This window comes from Miscanthus floridulus, chromosome 18 (genome assembly GCF_019320115.1).
Source record: "Miscanthus floridulus cultivar M001 chromosome 18, ASM1932011v1, whole genome shotgun sequence".
Taxonomy (NCBI): domain Eukaryota; kingdom Viridiplantae; phylum Streptophyta; class Magnoliopsida; order Poales; family Poaceae; genus Miscanthus; species Miscanthus floridulus.
The window spans coordinates 60,744,546-60,760,419 of record NC_089597.1 but is presented as its reverse complement, the minus strand read 5'-3'; the positions used below and the strand labels follow the sequence as shown (position 1 = coordinate 60,760,419).

The 15,874-nt window shown below is 49.6% G+C and overlaps 1 protein-coding gene and 1 long non-coding RNA gene across 2 annotated transcripts; one reads left to right on the top strand and one right to left on the bottom strand.

The window, feature by feature from the left end:
* The first annotated feature begins 8,408 nt into the window (after positions 1–8,408).
* Positions 8,409–14,975, top strand: LOC136523050 (uncharacterized). Its single transcript, XR_010776077.1, has 3 exons — positions 8,409–8,452; positions 8,554–8,642; positions 14,653–14,975. It is a non-coding gene; the product is annotated as an uncharacterized lncRNA (long non-coding RNA).
* On the bottom strand, positions 9,363–12,232 carry LOC136523143 (uncharacterized). The gene is made up of 2 exons (XM_066516926.1): positions 9,886–12,232; positions 9,363–9,812 (listed from the first exon to the last, which is right to left on the bottom strand). Exons 1-2 carry the CDS (start codon positions 11,898–11,900, stop codon positions 9,509–9,511), a joined length of 2,319 nt encoding a protein of 772 aa, XP_066373023.1. The 5' UTR covers positions 11,901–12,232; the 3' UTR covers positions 9,363–9,508.
* Positions 14,976–15,874: the final 899 nt, after the last annotated feature.

Sequence of the window (15,874 nt, the reverse complement as noted above, 5' to 3'; positions counted from 1 at the left end):
GGGGTTGAGCTAACAACACTTGCCTTGATGGCTCGAGTGTGGCGCTCGGTGAGCTCGTTAATGGGCATGTCCGAGTGGAATCTGGGTCTATCATTTGTGACGGGGTTGGCATAGCCCTCATGTGGCATTCCACTGCTCCATAACCCACCTCCCAGTAGATGTTCGAGTCATTCTGGAGATCGATTCAGGTGGCCCACTGGCCTCTCTAGAGATTCTATAGGCTTGGCTCGAGGTTAGGATCGAACGAGAAGGTCGAGATGTCCCTGTCTGCTTCTAAGCAGGGTCGGGCAAGGCCGCTATGGCTCATCTACATTTTCTCTCCAGGCTCTATTTGACGCGAGGCGGTCTCGAGCCCTTTGCAGGCTGGCCTTCGAACCTCGGTCGATCACCGCTCATATCGAATGAGATGACCACCGCTTCATAACACGATGCTAAGCGTTGTGATGCAATAATTGCATATGCGATGCTTGGATGTATGGGATGAATGTATGGATGAATGTATGAATGAATGTATGGATGCATGCATGAGAATGGATGAATGACTAATCTTGCACTGGAAAAGAAAAGTGAGGGTTGGTAAAGTTACCTTGATGGCTCGAGTGACGGGTTCGGGGTGCTTACCGGATATGTCCATGTGGGGTCTAGATCCGTTGTTCATGACAGAGTTGGCGTAACCTGCATGGGGCATCCCACTACTCCTTACCCGTCTCTCGGCAGCGGCCCGAGCCATCCGATTGACTTGGGTGACCTGTTGGCCTCTCCTCGATGGAGATTCCATAGGTGAACCCCTCCGAACCCTTCTTGGGAAGGCGGACGCTAAAGCTCGGGGTGCGGGGATAAAAACTTTGATCACGCTGGTGAGCCAAAATGCCGTAGCCGCTGGGGCGTAGGTTTCTTGCAGTCCGACCAATTTTACTCAGAATTTGTTTCCACACACCTTGCCTCTAGGTTTAAGTGTGAGAAAAGGGATTAGGCATAGAGAATGTGTATCAAATAGACACTCTTGCTAGCCCCCGAGTGAGGCCTGACCCCCTACCATTGCTGGGGTCGGGGGCTCAATAGCAAAATTAATAAGAGAGAACATGCATAAATTAGGGGTGACCCATCTCTCGACAGCGGCCCAAACCGTCCGATTGACTTGGGTGACCCGCTAGCACAGGACTTACCTTGATGGCATGAGTGATGGGTTCAAGGAGCTCTTACCAGATATGTTCAAGTAGAATCCAGGTCTGTCGTTTGTGACGGAGTCAGAATAACCCGCATGGGGCATTCTACTGCTCCTTACCCATCTCTCATAGCGGACACGTTGTCCGATCGACTTGTGTGACCCGCTAACATAGGGCTTTCCTATGGAGATAGAGGATGAGATCATCTCCCCTAAAAAATTAGTTAGGCAGATACACCAGATGGTGAACTTGTACTAAGTGGACAAGCTCTTAAATTTCATTATGGCCTTAATAGATTTTAGCCCTGCTCCCCTTTTCGTATAAAAAGGTTAGTGCGTTCTGACCCCTTCGATTGTTAAGGCCATAAAGCTCGAGGTGTGGGTTAACAAACTTTGATCACGCTGGTGAGCAAAGGCGCCTTAGCCACTAGGGTGTAGGTTTCTCGCAGTCCGACCAGTTTTACTCAGTGTTTGTTTCCGCAACCCTTGCTTCCAAGTCTCAACGTGAGAGAGGGTCAGGCATAGACAATGTTTACCAGGTGGACATACTCTTAGATGCATACCGACTCTTTCCTTAGTTAAGGCTAAAAAGCTCGGGATGTGGGTGAACAAACTCTAATCACGCTGGTGAGCAAAGGCGCCGTAGCCACTGAGGCGTAGGTTTCTCACAGTCTGACCAGTTTTACTCAGTGTTCGTTTTCGTGACCCTCGCTTCTGGGTCTTAATGTGAGAAAGGGTCGGGCGTAGGGACTGTCTACCGGATAGATATGTTCTTATTAGCCCCCGAGTGAGGCCTAACCCCTTACCATTGCTGGGGTCGGGTGTCACTAAAGATTGGGGAGTTGATAGCGAAACTGATAAGAGAAAGTGTGCATATATTAAGGGTAAAAGTGAGGTAGCTGCTTGTTGTTCCAGGCATTGACGAAGACTTCGCCATCGATGGTCTTGAGCTTGTAGGCACCTGGTCAAAGCATATCCACGATGACGTACGGTCTCTCCCATGGTGGAGAGAGCTTGTGGCGGTTCTTGTTGCTCTAGACGAGGCAGAGCACCAGGCCCCGACAATGAAGGCCTGACCCCGCACTCAATGGCTATGGTACTGGTGCAACGCTTGCTAGTATTTAGCCGAGTGGAGGAGGGCGACATCGCGCGCTTCATCTAGCTGGTCCATGGCATCTTCGAGGGACGCCTCTACTCCCTGTTCATCATACGCCCTAACCCTTGGCGCTCCATAGTCGAGTTCGGTCAGGAGGATAGCCTCAGAACCATAGATCATGAAGAATGGTGTGTAGCCGGTGGCCTGGCTAGGGGTCGTCCTCAGGCTCTAGAGCACCGTGGGAAGTTCCACGACCCATTGTCCACCAAACTTGTTCAACCGGTTGAAGATTCTAGGCTTGAGGCCTTGTAGGACCATGCCATTCACGCGCTCAACCTGGCCATTCGTGCGGGGGTGCGCCACGGCTGCCCAATCGATGCGGATGTGATATTCATCGCAGAATCGAAGGAACTTCTTTTCGGTAAACTATGTAGCGTTGTTTGTGATGATGGAGTTTGGGACCCCAAAGCGATGTACGATGTCAAGGAAGAACAGCACGGCTTGCTCAAACTTGATCGCAGAGATTGGTCGAGCCTCCACCCATTTTGTAAACTTGTCTACGGTGACAAGTAAGTGCGTATAGCCCCTAGGCGCCCTCTTGAGAGGTCTGACCAGATCGAACCCCCAGACCATGAACGACCATGTGATGGGGATCGTGTGGAGTGTTTGGGCCGGTAGGTGGGTCGGCCGGGCATAGTACTGACACCCTTTGCAGGTGCGCACAATATGTTCAACATCGGCTACCATGGTCGGCCAATAGAAGCCTTGTTAGAATGTGTTTCCGACCAGGGTTCTAGACGTGGCATGGTAACAGCATACCCCACCATGGATATTACTTAGCAACTGCTTCCCTTGCTCGATGGAGATGCAGCGCCACAGGATCTCGATGTGGCTCCGCTTGTAGAGTTCACCATCAACAATGGCAAAGGACTTGGCACGACGCACAAGCCACCGAGCCTCAGTCTTGTTCGTTGGCAGTGCCTTGCAGAGAAGTTAATCGAGGTAAGGCGTCCTCTAGTCAGCTAGAGGATCAGACTCTGTCGCTGGATCCTCGTCAAGCTCCATGACCTCAGGGTCGGATGGAGCCGATGGCTAGTTAGCCCCCGAGCCCTAGGTAGGTGGCCTGTCACTGGCTTGTTCCGGCTCCTCGTAGTGGACTAAGGGCTTGTGCTGATCGCTGGCGAAGACTCCCATTAGCACTAGCTCTCCTTGAGACACCTTGGGATGTGGTTGAGCTTGAGACCATCGAACTTATCCTCCAACTGGTGGACTTCTCGGCAATATGCAGCTGTCTTGGCGTTGTGGTAGCTCGACTCCTGCATGACTTGGTCGATGACTAGCTAGGAATCACCCCGAACATCGAGGCGTTGGATACCTAACTCGATGGCGATGCGTAGGCCATTGATGAGTGTCTCATACTCACCCACATTGTTGGGGAGGGGAAATGAAGGTGAACCATGTACCTCATGCATACCCCGAGGGGCGAAATGAAGACCAGTCCCTTGCCGGCGCCTTTCTTCATCAGCGATCCATCGAAGTACATCGTCCAGTACTCTTGGTCGACGACCGCTGGTGGCATTTGGATCTCGATCTACTCTACAACGAAATCCACTTGGGACTTGATGGTCATTCGGGAGGCATACAAAATGCCTTGACCCATCAGCTCGAGTGCCCACTTTGTGATTCTTCCCATGGCATCCTGGTTTTGGACGACCTCGCCGAGGGGGAAGGACGTCACAACCATCAGACTCGAAGTAGTGGCGTAGCTTCCTCTTAGCACTGAGGATGGCGTACAGGAGCTTCTAGATTTGGGGGTAGCGGGTCTTGGAATCGGACAAGACTTCGCTAATGAAGTATACGGGACGCTGCACTTTGAGGGCGTGTCCCTCTTCTTCTTGCTCTACTACTAGGGCAGCACTGATCACTTGCATGGTGGCCACGATGTAGAGCAGAAGTGGTTCCTCATCGTTCAGAGGGACCAGGATCGAGGCGTTTGTCATAAGCTACTTGACCATGTCAAGTGCCTCCTAGGCCTCGGGCATCCATTCGAAATGGTTGGCCTTCTTTAGGAGCTAATAGAGGGGGAGACCTCATTTGTCGAGGCACCCTATAACTCGCTGTACCCCTTTATGTTCTGAATCGGGCCCATCCTTGTGATGGCTGAGATCTTCTCTAAGTAGGCTTCGATGCCACGCTCAAAGACGATGAAACCCAGCAGCATACCCCTCAAGACCCCAAAAACTCACTTCTCGAGGTTGAGCTTAATGTTGTTTGCTCGGAGTTTTGTAAAGGTCTGCTCAAGGTCGGCTATGACCTGGTCAGCCCGTTTGGACTTAACCACGATATCGTCCATGTAGGCCTCAATGGTTCGCCTAATGAGCCCCCCAAAACATTTGAGCATACAACGCTGGTACGTAGCCCTAGCGTTCTTCAAACCGAATGGCAATGTAACATAGCAGAACGATCTAAATGGGTGATGAAAGATGTCACAAGCTAGTCGAACTCTTTCATCACAATTTGATGGTACCCGAAGTACACATCAAGGAAGCAAAGGGTTTCACACCCTGAGGAAATTTGATGGTACCCAGAGTACACGCTTTGTTAAGACCCATGTAGTCAACACACATTCTCCATTTCCCACTCTTCTTTCATACAAGAACAGGATTGGCTATCCACTCAGGGTGGTATACTTCCTTGATGTACCTGGTCACCAAAAGCTTCGTGATCTTCTCGCTGATGGCCCTACGCTTCCCCTCGCTGAAGCGACGCAGGCGTTGCTTCACTAGCTTGGAGCCTGGCCTAATCTTCAAGGTGTGCTCGACGACTTCTCTCGAAATACCTAGCATGTCCGAGAGTTTCCATGCAAAGATGTCTCTATTGGCGCAGAGGAAGTCAACGAGTGCGCTTTCTTATTCAGAGGAAAGCATGGTGCCAATGCGCACCACTTTGCCCTTAGAGCCGCTAGGGTCTACGAGGACCTCCTTGGTGCCATCTATAGGCTCAGAAGACCCAGCCAATCGCTTGGAGTCGGGTGCTTCTTCGGCGACCTCCTTCCTAATGGCCGCGAGCTCTTTGGAGGCGACAATTGCCGCGGCATGTTCACAACACTCGACCTTGCTCTTGTAGGCGCGCTGGAAGGAGGTGACGATGGTGATGACCCTGCATGGGCCTGGCATCTTCAGCTTTAGGTAGGTGTAGATGGGGATGGCCATGAACTTTGTGTAGCATGGACGTCCTAGGATGGCATGATAGGTTCCAAGGAACCCGACCACCTCAAAGGTGAGGGTCTCCATCCTATAATTGGATGGATCTCCGAAGGTGACAGGTAGATTGATCTGCCCGAGTGCATGACCTACTTTCTAGGCATGATGTCGTGGAAAGGCACCCCAGTCGATGCCCATGGCATGGAAAGGTATCCCATGAAGGTAGATTGATCGGTGGAGGTTCGCGTAATCAGGAACCGGATGGTGACACAAGGCATAGACACAGCGATTGAGACAGGTTTGGGCCATCTAATCGATGTAAGACCCTACGTCCTATGTCTTTGGTGTATTGTATTGGATATAAGATCTGATGGAGATGTCGACTAGGGGAACCCTGCCTCTCCTTATATACTCTAGAGGGGTAGGGTTACAAGGAAAGTATCCTATTTGGTACTATATAATATCTTGCGGTGCACGTCGACCAGTGCCGTGAACACCTTGATCTTGTGGGTTGGGGCACCTCTGATGGTGTGGCCCATGTCTTGTCTTATGGATACCAGGGGTCATATCCCCCATAGCTAGTCCTCGAGCGCCTTGTATCCGTTGTGCAACACCGTCTTGAGCTTGTCCGAGCAGGTGCGAACAAAGCCGAGCAGTCAGACTCATGGTCCAACCACCGTGATGAGTTGCCGAGCAGTTGTGAACCATTGTCGAGCAGTTGTGAACCGTTGCCAAGCAGTATGAATCGTTGCCAAGCAGTGTATCCCAAGTAAGGCTTGCCATAAGGATGTAAGGAGCTCAAGTTTAAAATCTAAAAATTCTTCCACTTAGGAGAAGTGTAGCCACTTAGACTCTATCAATAAGGAGGGTAAATTAAGAAATAAGCACTACATTCACCGCCAGGTGAAGTGTAGCCACTTAGTCCCCAAGCCTACTGGAAGATGGAGAATGAATCTTGTAGCAGGGTCAAAGAAAAGAAGTCTAAAGCTTGCCGACGTCATCTAACATGCACGTATCAAGACCCCAGATGTACTGCCCAAGACCAGCACCCTGATCCGAATAGCTTGGAGCAGCTTGATAGCACACCGATGAGACGTAGCAAGATCCGACCACCAAGAGAGTCCTCAACTTAGCCGACGATGCTTTCACGAAGAATCCAAACACTGAGGAGTCCCTAGGTCAACTGGTCGGTGATGAAGTGAGCATTGAGTAGAAGCGACTGGCGAACAGTCTGATCAACTAGTCGGCGACGAAGTCCATGAACCTAGCGGTCCGACCAATTGATCAGTGCAGAAGTCCAAACACCAGGTGGTCCGACCACCTGGACAATGATCCTGCAATACAAATATGTAGAACGGGTAGTACATGATGTAAAATATATGAACTCCAGAGAAGAATCAGCAATGGTGATGAAATAGGGTATGCAGCTCGGCGATCAGTTGGTGTGAACACTTAGTGTTATTCTAAATATGTATTTAATACAAACCGCCCGACCAGTTAGTGTGTAGCTGAGTCTTCAACCCTAGCTAGCCCGTTAACCATAGCACGGAGCGCGGAGCCCGTGTGCATGTAGGAAGAACAAAGCATCGCTAAGGAGCCACTGTCAACCACACATAACGTAGAGGGCAGACGCTCATACACGTGTAGGGAGGAGCCGGAGATAGGGTTGTCTCTGGGGACATCCGAGCATCAACATGACTATTCGGGGGTTCACTTTAGACTTTGTTGTATATCATCTTTAAGATGGTATACATGAAAGAAAATCGTTTGAAGAGCAAACATGGAGAAAACAGCTCGGAGAAACATTATGGCGATATACGGAGATTGGAGAATATTTAGAAAAATATTAAAGCGTGACTTAGCTTTAGACAAAATGTCTGGTCGGTGGGGTATGGCGTTATCTAGTCGGCGACACGGGCAGTTCGCTTAGCAGCTCGCTTGACGGCTGGAACGAAGTTGATCTCGTGTTGAAGTAGGACGTAGTCGGAGCTTGGCGGTGTCAATCCGCGTACGAAGACGTGCGCCATAGTTGTCGAAGGATGTCAACGCGATCAGCCGAGTTACCGTGAAGGATGTTGATCTTGAGTTACGCCATCTGGTTCACCAGGGATCAGCACGCACGAGCCCCATGATGGCCGCCAACTGTCGACAAAAGATGCTCGGTAGTCCTTCGAGGGGTATTCCACGAAGGTAGATTGATCGGTGGAGGTGCGCGTAATCAGGAACCGGATGGTGACACAAGGCGTAGAGACAGCGATTTAGATAGGTTTGGGCCATCTGATCGATGTAATACCCTACGTCCTGTGTCTTTGGTGTATTGTATTGGATATGAGATCTGATGGAGATGTCGACTAGGGGAACCCTACCTCTCCTTATATAATCTAGAGGGGTAGGGTTACAAGGAAAGTATCACTACTACACAAACGTTTATGGAGGCGGGCGTTTTTGATTTTCCGCGGCGGGCAAAGCCGTCCGCCGCGGCCTAGAGGCCACGGTAAATCGTGGCTTAACCGCGGCGGGCGGCTTTGCCCGCCGCGGTTAACCGATTTACCACGGCGGGCGATGTAACGTGCCCGCTGCGGTAAACATACTTTTACCACGGCGGTCACGTTGAACCGCCCGCCGCGGTAAATTATTTTACCACGGCGGACACAGTACAGAGCCCGCCGCGGTTATGTTCGTTAGCCGTGGCGGGCATTATCATTTGCCCGCCTCGGTAAATTTTTCCCTGAATTAAAAAAAATACAGCAGCCATATAATTAAATTCAAATTCAAATTCAAATTCAAATCACATCCAGATTTCACAAATTAAACTTAAAAAGTATGCAGGCATTACACATGAGATAATATACATATATATACATTCACTTAGTCGTTCTTGTCATTGTTAATTCATTACATTTACATATTGAAGTCGTTATACATGCCCTAAGGTGTAATCTTGCGGACGCATCATCGTGGGCCATTTCCTCAGCCTCTCGTACTCCGGTAAAATCGCTAGCTGGCTGTTTTCATTGAAGAACGTGCTCCCTTCAAGCACGCATTTGTCTAAGACAAACTTACATATGTCCGCCTTTGTCTGCTTGAAGGAGTGTTGGGTGCTCTGCACGTCTCTCCACCAGTTCAATCCATTCTTGAGCACCCTCCAACTGCTGCTATACTGCTTGCACTCCCTCAGGTACTCACAGACGTAGAAGCCACAGGTTTGTGATCCTACCGGTTGTTTGGCACACTGCATGATCGATACACAAGCATTAGAATACAGGCATTAGAACGCTTATGAACAGAACGCACAATTAAACCTTTCAAATACTTACCGGAAAGTTGCGTCTGATTTTGATACGGTTCTTATGCTTAGCCTTAAAATTCTCTGTTCTTCGATCATAGCATTCAGGATCCTTCACGTACTCCTTATAAGCGCTATATGAAATGTACTAGTATTAGGCAGGGCATTAGAACGCATATGAGAAGACAGTTCAGTCACTTACACTCTGAGGCAATCTTCAAAGGCCTTGTACCCTTTTAAGTTTGGCATTCTCAACGAATCAAATACGCAGGCCCTGCCATCCTGAGGGTAGATGATAAATGCAACCCAGTGACCCTCGAGGCCTTGGCTGCGCCATTGAAACAAAATACAGGTTACAATGAGAAATAATAATACTAGCTAGCTACCCACTTATCTCTACAGGCATGTCTTCGACTTACCCAAAGTGGTAGGCAGCTACGATACACCCATTTCTCCTGATCTTCTTCATTGCTCCTAGTATGTACCTTGAAATGTTCAACTTCTCATTGTCCATCAGTTTCTTCCTGTGCGCCTCTCTCTGTCGCTTGGTCAAGTCTTTCATGGTTGGATGATTGTCATCTAGGTGGTAACCAATGATGACTCTTTGAGCAATATGCATTGGAGATAGATAGATAACATCAAGTTTTAGTTCCTTGGATATATAGGCCATCAACCTGCAAGGACAAGCCATCGTGGCATATATAAGTAGTCTTGACCGATTCAAAGGCAGGTGATATGTGAAACTCGCAATTCATCACTTACATAGAGAACAAGGTGACTTGGGCGATGTCAAGGTCTTGTTCCCGTAGTAGTCTGTACATGTCGTGGAAGTCCACAGGGAGTTCTACATCGTTGCCGGGCAAGTGGAAGTACTCCGCCACAACCTTGACTAGAAAACCATGTAGGCCAGCTTTTGCCGCTTCCATGTACCAGAGATGAAACCTCCTTGTCTCCCACCTTTCCTCGTCGACGAGCTGGGCCTTGGTTATCATGAACTTCCCATGCTCGTAATGGCCGGGGCAGTCATCCGATTCAGGAAATAGATGGAAAGGTGATCTTGGCCTGGGATAGAAATGTTAGTACCATATTATGGCAAAGAAAAGTTATTAGCAAATTATGCTCGCCGCTACCATACCTTTCGAACTCAAGTGAGTATGTGAGATGCCCTTGGTCGCCTTTAGTCTTCGCCGGCGGTGGAGGACAGTGGCTTGTGCTCGCAATGGCAGCAGGCGGTGTCTTTGCCCCCGGTTCCTCCGTGCCTCCCGGTCCTTTGCTTGTGCCCTTAGACGGACTATCGGGAGGTGCGGGTGGACTTGTTGTTGGAGTAGGAGAACGAGGGTGAGGGCTTGTGCCTCGGGGTGACTTCCTTCCCTTGTCATCCCCGCCATTGCCTTCGTCATCGCCGTCGCCGTGATCCGGATCATCGGGGGGACAAGATCCGGCAACGGATGGTTGTGATGCTGGTGTCGCCATCGGCGTAGAAGTCGGCGTCGAGAGAATGATCTCTATGTCGTCCTTGTTCCACAGGACTTCGGAACCAATGGCAGCTCCAAGGATCGTTACCCCTTGTGCAGTTGGATATTCCATTTCAAATTCTTCATATTGGGTCGCATACCATGTAAGTATCACGGCAGCATAGTTGGCAGGGATCTGGTCTTGGTTGAAATCTTTGATATCTTCTTTGGGGTGCATGTAACCCTCACCCACGGTCAACTTTTTCGCCCTGCCGAACGGGATGTTGAGGTTGACGCGCATGGGTTGCCGGATGTCGTCGACGGGGTGCCTTGGGCGATCCTCGATCATCGGCAGTGGCTGCCCTTGTGTCTGCCCTTGTGGAACTTGTGGCACGGCCACGCCTGCCTGGCGAAGCATCTGTGACCTCATCGACACCATATCTGGGTCATTGCTCGTGAAGGCTTCTTTTATGGACCGACTGATCATTTCGGCCACGCCTTGATCATAGCCCTTCTGAAAGATGCCCTCCTTGTACCTCTGCCTTGACCGGTATGTGGCAGCGTCGGATTGCCATGACTCCACTGAGTTCCAGCTCATCTTCGACGACATGCCACGGACGCGGCCACGGTGCTCGGGGGTTCCCAGCGCTAGGGTCAGCAAGTCCTGGCCCCTGCGAACCTCGAAGCTGTCCTTGGATTTAGCGGCCTGGATGAGAGCCCTCTCCACCTCCTCGAACTTCGGCTCATTGAACTTGCTCGCGCCCTCCTTGAGCTTCTTCGGCTTGCGGGCATAAATGAAGTCCTTAGCCCTCAAGTCTAGACCGTCGTACAGATCGGGAAGCCCGGCGGCAGCTCTAGCCCTTTCTTCCTCCCGCCACTGGGGCCTCTTACCAGCAAACCCAGTCATGCCCAAGTGGTGGGGGTGCAGGTTCTTCTTCGCGAGTGCGCTGAACTTGGCGCTCTTTGCCTTTGCTTCTTCTGTTGTTCTTTGTTTGCAGAACTCTTCCCAGTGATGTTCCTTTACCATAGTGTATTTGACACAGGGTGACTTGCCTAGCTTCAGGTAGTACCTGGTCAGCATGGACTTGAAGTTTCTAAAGGCTCTTCCTGCCACGTGCATGACCCACTCCCTGCACTTGTCTAGATCGGCGTCCTCGGGATAATGGAAGCTCCTCGTCACCTCACCCCAGATATGTGTCTTGTAGTCGACCGGGACATTGTTCCACTCCGCCCAAGTGATCTCCACCTTGTCCTTGACTATACATGCCACCTGGTTGCTGAACTTGGCAAGGACCGTGGGTGGCGACAACGGGTTTCCCTCTGGTCCCACCTCATGGATCACATGGACTTCGCCGTGGATTTCCCTCCGGTGCCTCCCGTGTTCCCCCCTTCTCAGCTTTGTCCTCTGACCACTAGACTTGCCTGAAGTGGTTGGAGATGGAGCGGGGGGTTCTTTGTCACTGACTTCTTCCTCCTCGAAATTCAATTCTCGAGGCACCACCGGCATCTGTTCAGGGTTTGGAGACCGCGCACTTTCAACTTCGCCGTCCCTCGGTTGGTAGGTCGGATCATCATCGTCCTCTGTACGACGTTTCTTTGTTGGCCTAGGGGTCACGGACACTTGGCTCTCGAGGCTAGTTGATGATGATGCACTAGGGGTAGGGTCGCGCCATTCGCTTATCGGTTCCTCCGCCATTGGAAAGCTACAATGAATACATATTTCAGTTGTATAGACACAGTTATAGAGTAGTAAAGTAGAGTAGTACTAGAGTAGTAAAGTAGTAGTAGTTGGCTCAGATTTGCCCCATTGTCATCACATCGCTTTTAAACTGGTTGCTTGTATCTGGTATACAAGCCATCCTAGTTTAGCGGGGGCACTCGATCATCATCGCCGCTGCCTCAGCATAAAAGGGTTCACATCATTGCATATGCCACTGCCTCAGCAATAAGTTTAAAAGTTCATCATTGCATATGCCAAAAAAGGAAGCAGCCCCATTAAATAAAAACCTTTCACAAATCAAAAACAGGAGCAGCAGTAGTAGAATAGTAGTATAGGAGGGAGTAGAGGAGTAGAGGAGGGAGTAGTAGTAGGCAGTAGTAGTATACTAGTAGTAGTATACTACTAGAAAGTAGTAGGCAGTAGTAGTAGTATACTAGTAGTAGTACAGGAGGAAGTAGAGGTAGGCAGTAGTAGTAGTATATACTAGTACTAAAGGAGGGAGTGACCAATTCATCTCAAAATTCTCACAAATTATATCAAATCTGACAAAAATGCAGCAGAGTGACCAATTCATCTCAAAATTCTCACAAATTTAGCTCAGAATTAGTTTAAAGGCAAGGTGCATCATAGGCAGTGGCATATGCTCAGAATTTTGTCATAAATTTCTTTGGCATCATAGGCAGCAAAAAGAATTGAATTCAAATGCTACGGTTCACCAAAAGCATCATAGATCAGTAGTATAGCAGTTCAAAATTCACCAAGTGTAGTACTGCTTTGTTCAGTTGAATTCAGAGTAGCAGCAGCAGTAGTAAGACAACAGTGGTAGAGAGAAATAGGTAATACAAGTACCATTTTGCATCAAGTAGTAGAGTACCAGTAAGGGGATAAGTAGTAGCTAGCCATCTCAAAAAACTTTCACAAATCAAAACAGTGATCAAATGAGTTTGCACCTCGCTGTGACAAGCAAGAGGGTTTGGACAGTCTGAAACAGTGATGACACAAATTCATCACAAATAATTTATCAGACCAACTTTAGCCTGCAAGCTGTCGCAGACATTTCTCAACATACAATGCTCACACTAGTAGTCAACCTTCCCAGAAATTGCACTATGCCTATATGTGGTTAAACTTTAAATTCACAGAAAGAATACAGTAGCATTAAATTAGTCAGTTAGGCTATTCCTAGTGCACTGTTATATCCAAATCCAAGAGACCACAATGGCCATGTCACTAGGATATCATTAAAAAGATGTATAGAAACAAATCCTACAAAGCACTGTATAATATTGTTGTTTCCTAGGACCAGTTTTTTGAAGGCGACTAGGCGTCCAGGAAAGTGCTGGATCGCCTGGACGCCTAGGCAGTGCCTAGACAACAAGGTGCCACTGTTTCCCAAGGCGAACTGGGTACGCCTGGATGCCTAGTCGACGCCTAGGCGTTAAAACACTGCCTAGGACATTCAAAGTAATTAATTGTCCCATGTTTGTGTCTATAAAAGTGAACAAAAAAATGTGAGCACAATTGTTAGTCCTGGATATCGATCCCAATTGTATAACCATGATGATATAGCTTTGTTCTCTCAATTCTTTAACTATGTGGCATGCTATCAAAAAACTAGATCAGAGTATTATTAGACCCAGCACCAATCTCAACAAACAGAGATCCTAAATTTGATCAATAGATAAGCATAAATATAGCGAGGACAAGCCAACTGAACGGAGGGACAGACCCGACCGGTGCATTGCGGTGGACGCGCGACGCCCCAGTATGAACGGAGGGAAAGGGGAAATGGGTAAGCAAACGCAGCGGCGACGGGGGTAGAGGGTAACTCACCGGCGTGTTGGTGCCGGCCGCCTGGAGAGCAGGTGCTAGGGTTCCGGTGACGGGGCGCCGGAGGAGCACGGGGGCGGGGCGCGGGCAAGGTAGAGGGTAACTCACCGGCGTGTTGGTGCCGGCCGCCTGGAGAGCAGGTGCTAGGGTTCCGGTGACGGGGCGCCGGAGGAGCACGGGGGCGGGGCGCGGGCAAGGGAGAGGAGGACGGGGGCGCGGACCGGGCACGGGGAGGAGAACGGGGGCGGGGGTCGGTGCGCGGAGGAGCTCAATCGGCGGTGGAGCCCGGCGGCGGCGGCGGCGGCGTGAGATTTTGGCAGCCCTTCGGGGTAAAACTGAACCGCACGAAAGACCGCCGAGATGTTGAGGGTGGGGACGGCTTATATAGGTTGCGATTAACCGCGGCGGGCAACGTTACAGACCGCCGCGGGAAATGTTTACCGCGGCGGTCTGTTAAGTTGCCCGCCGCGGTTAATCTATTAACCGCGGCGGGCGCTGTTATATGCCCGCTGTGGTTAATCTATTAACCGCGGCGGGCGCTGTTATATGCCCGCCGCGGTAAATATCATCAGTTCAGAATGAATTCATTACCTATTTTAAGTCTCATGAAGATGAAACTAGTCTATACTAACATAATTCATTAGCTAATTCATTAGTTGTATTCATTAGTCTATACTTTTGAGGTCCCTTGGCTTTTTATTACTTGACTTTTGTAGTACACTTAAGAATTTTATCCTCTTTTATAGAGTATGCATATAGAGTATCTGGGATTGTTACATATAGAGTCTCTAGGATACATTATTATATATATGTCTCTGGGATACGTATAGAGTCCACTACATTATTACATATATATATATATATATGTCTCTGGGATACATTAATCATTTTGGTGCAGGTGCTTTCACCGTCCTCTTCTCACCATCGGGGCGGGCCCACGGCATCATCCTGGACTTGTTGAATCGGTCCTCGACGGCCTTGATCTTCTTTGGGTGATCGGTAAAAAGCTCGAGCTCTGCGTAGTTGTTGTATTGTTCGGGACTCTGCACCCCATCAGCTCCCACAATCCGCTGCTTTCCGGACACAACCACATGCCTTTTTGGGTCCTCTGCATATATATAGTAGGCCACTTGTGCGACATTGGTTGCTAGTACCCACGGGTCATCTTTGTAGCCGATACTTTTGAGGTCCACGGTGGTTAGCCCATAACTGTCCACTGCAACCGCATTCGGTTTGACCCACTGGCAATTAAAGAAGTATGACATCCGTGTGATGACCATCTTCACGTACTCTGGACGGATAGCCCTAATCGCAATTGGTAGGAACACCGTCAGCATGACGTGGCAGTCGTGTGAGTTGTAGCCGGTCATTATGAGGTCTTTCATGGAGACCAGGCTCTTGATGTTGGAAGAGAAACCAGTCGGCACCTTGATACCCCTAAGCAACTTAAGAAAAGCCGTCCTCTCGTCTTGCGTTAGGTTGCAGGCCGCACCCGGGATATCGACTTTACCATTCTGAGGCGGTCCCGGGTGAAGGTCCGGCCTGATGCCCAGATTGACAAGATCCGTCCGTGACTTAATACCATCCTTTGTCTTGCCCTTGATGTCCAGCAGGACACCGATCGTGCTTTCGAAGACATTTTTCTCCAGGTGCATGCAGTCGATGGCATGGGGTGTATTCAGTGTTTTCCAATACGACAGGTACTTGAAGAAAATTGACATCTTCTTGAAAGGAACGGCGGCGGGGACTTCCTCCGTCTGGTCCCGCTTTCGCTTCCTTGTCTGCTTGGGCCCCTCTTTAGGCGGCTTCTTCTTCTTTCCAAACTCCACCTGATCCATGTCCTTGACCATCTCATACACCTTTGTTCCCCAACTAGTCTGCGTCATTTGATCACGCTGCGGCTCGTCTTGATTGTCAAAGTATTTGTTCATAATACTTCTTCTATACCTATGATTTTTGGTGAGGAACCGTCTGTGCCTCGTGTACACCATCTTATTGGATCCCTTAAGGTAAGTGTAGCAGGTCTCGTCGATACAAATTACGCAGCCGGTCTTCCCTTTGATCTGCCCCGATAGTGAGAAGAGACCGGGGTAATCGGTGATGGTGACAAAGATGATTGC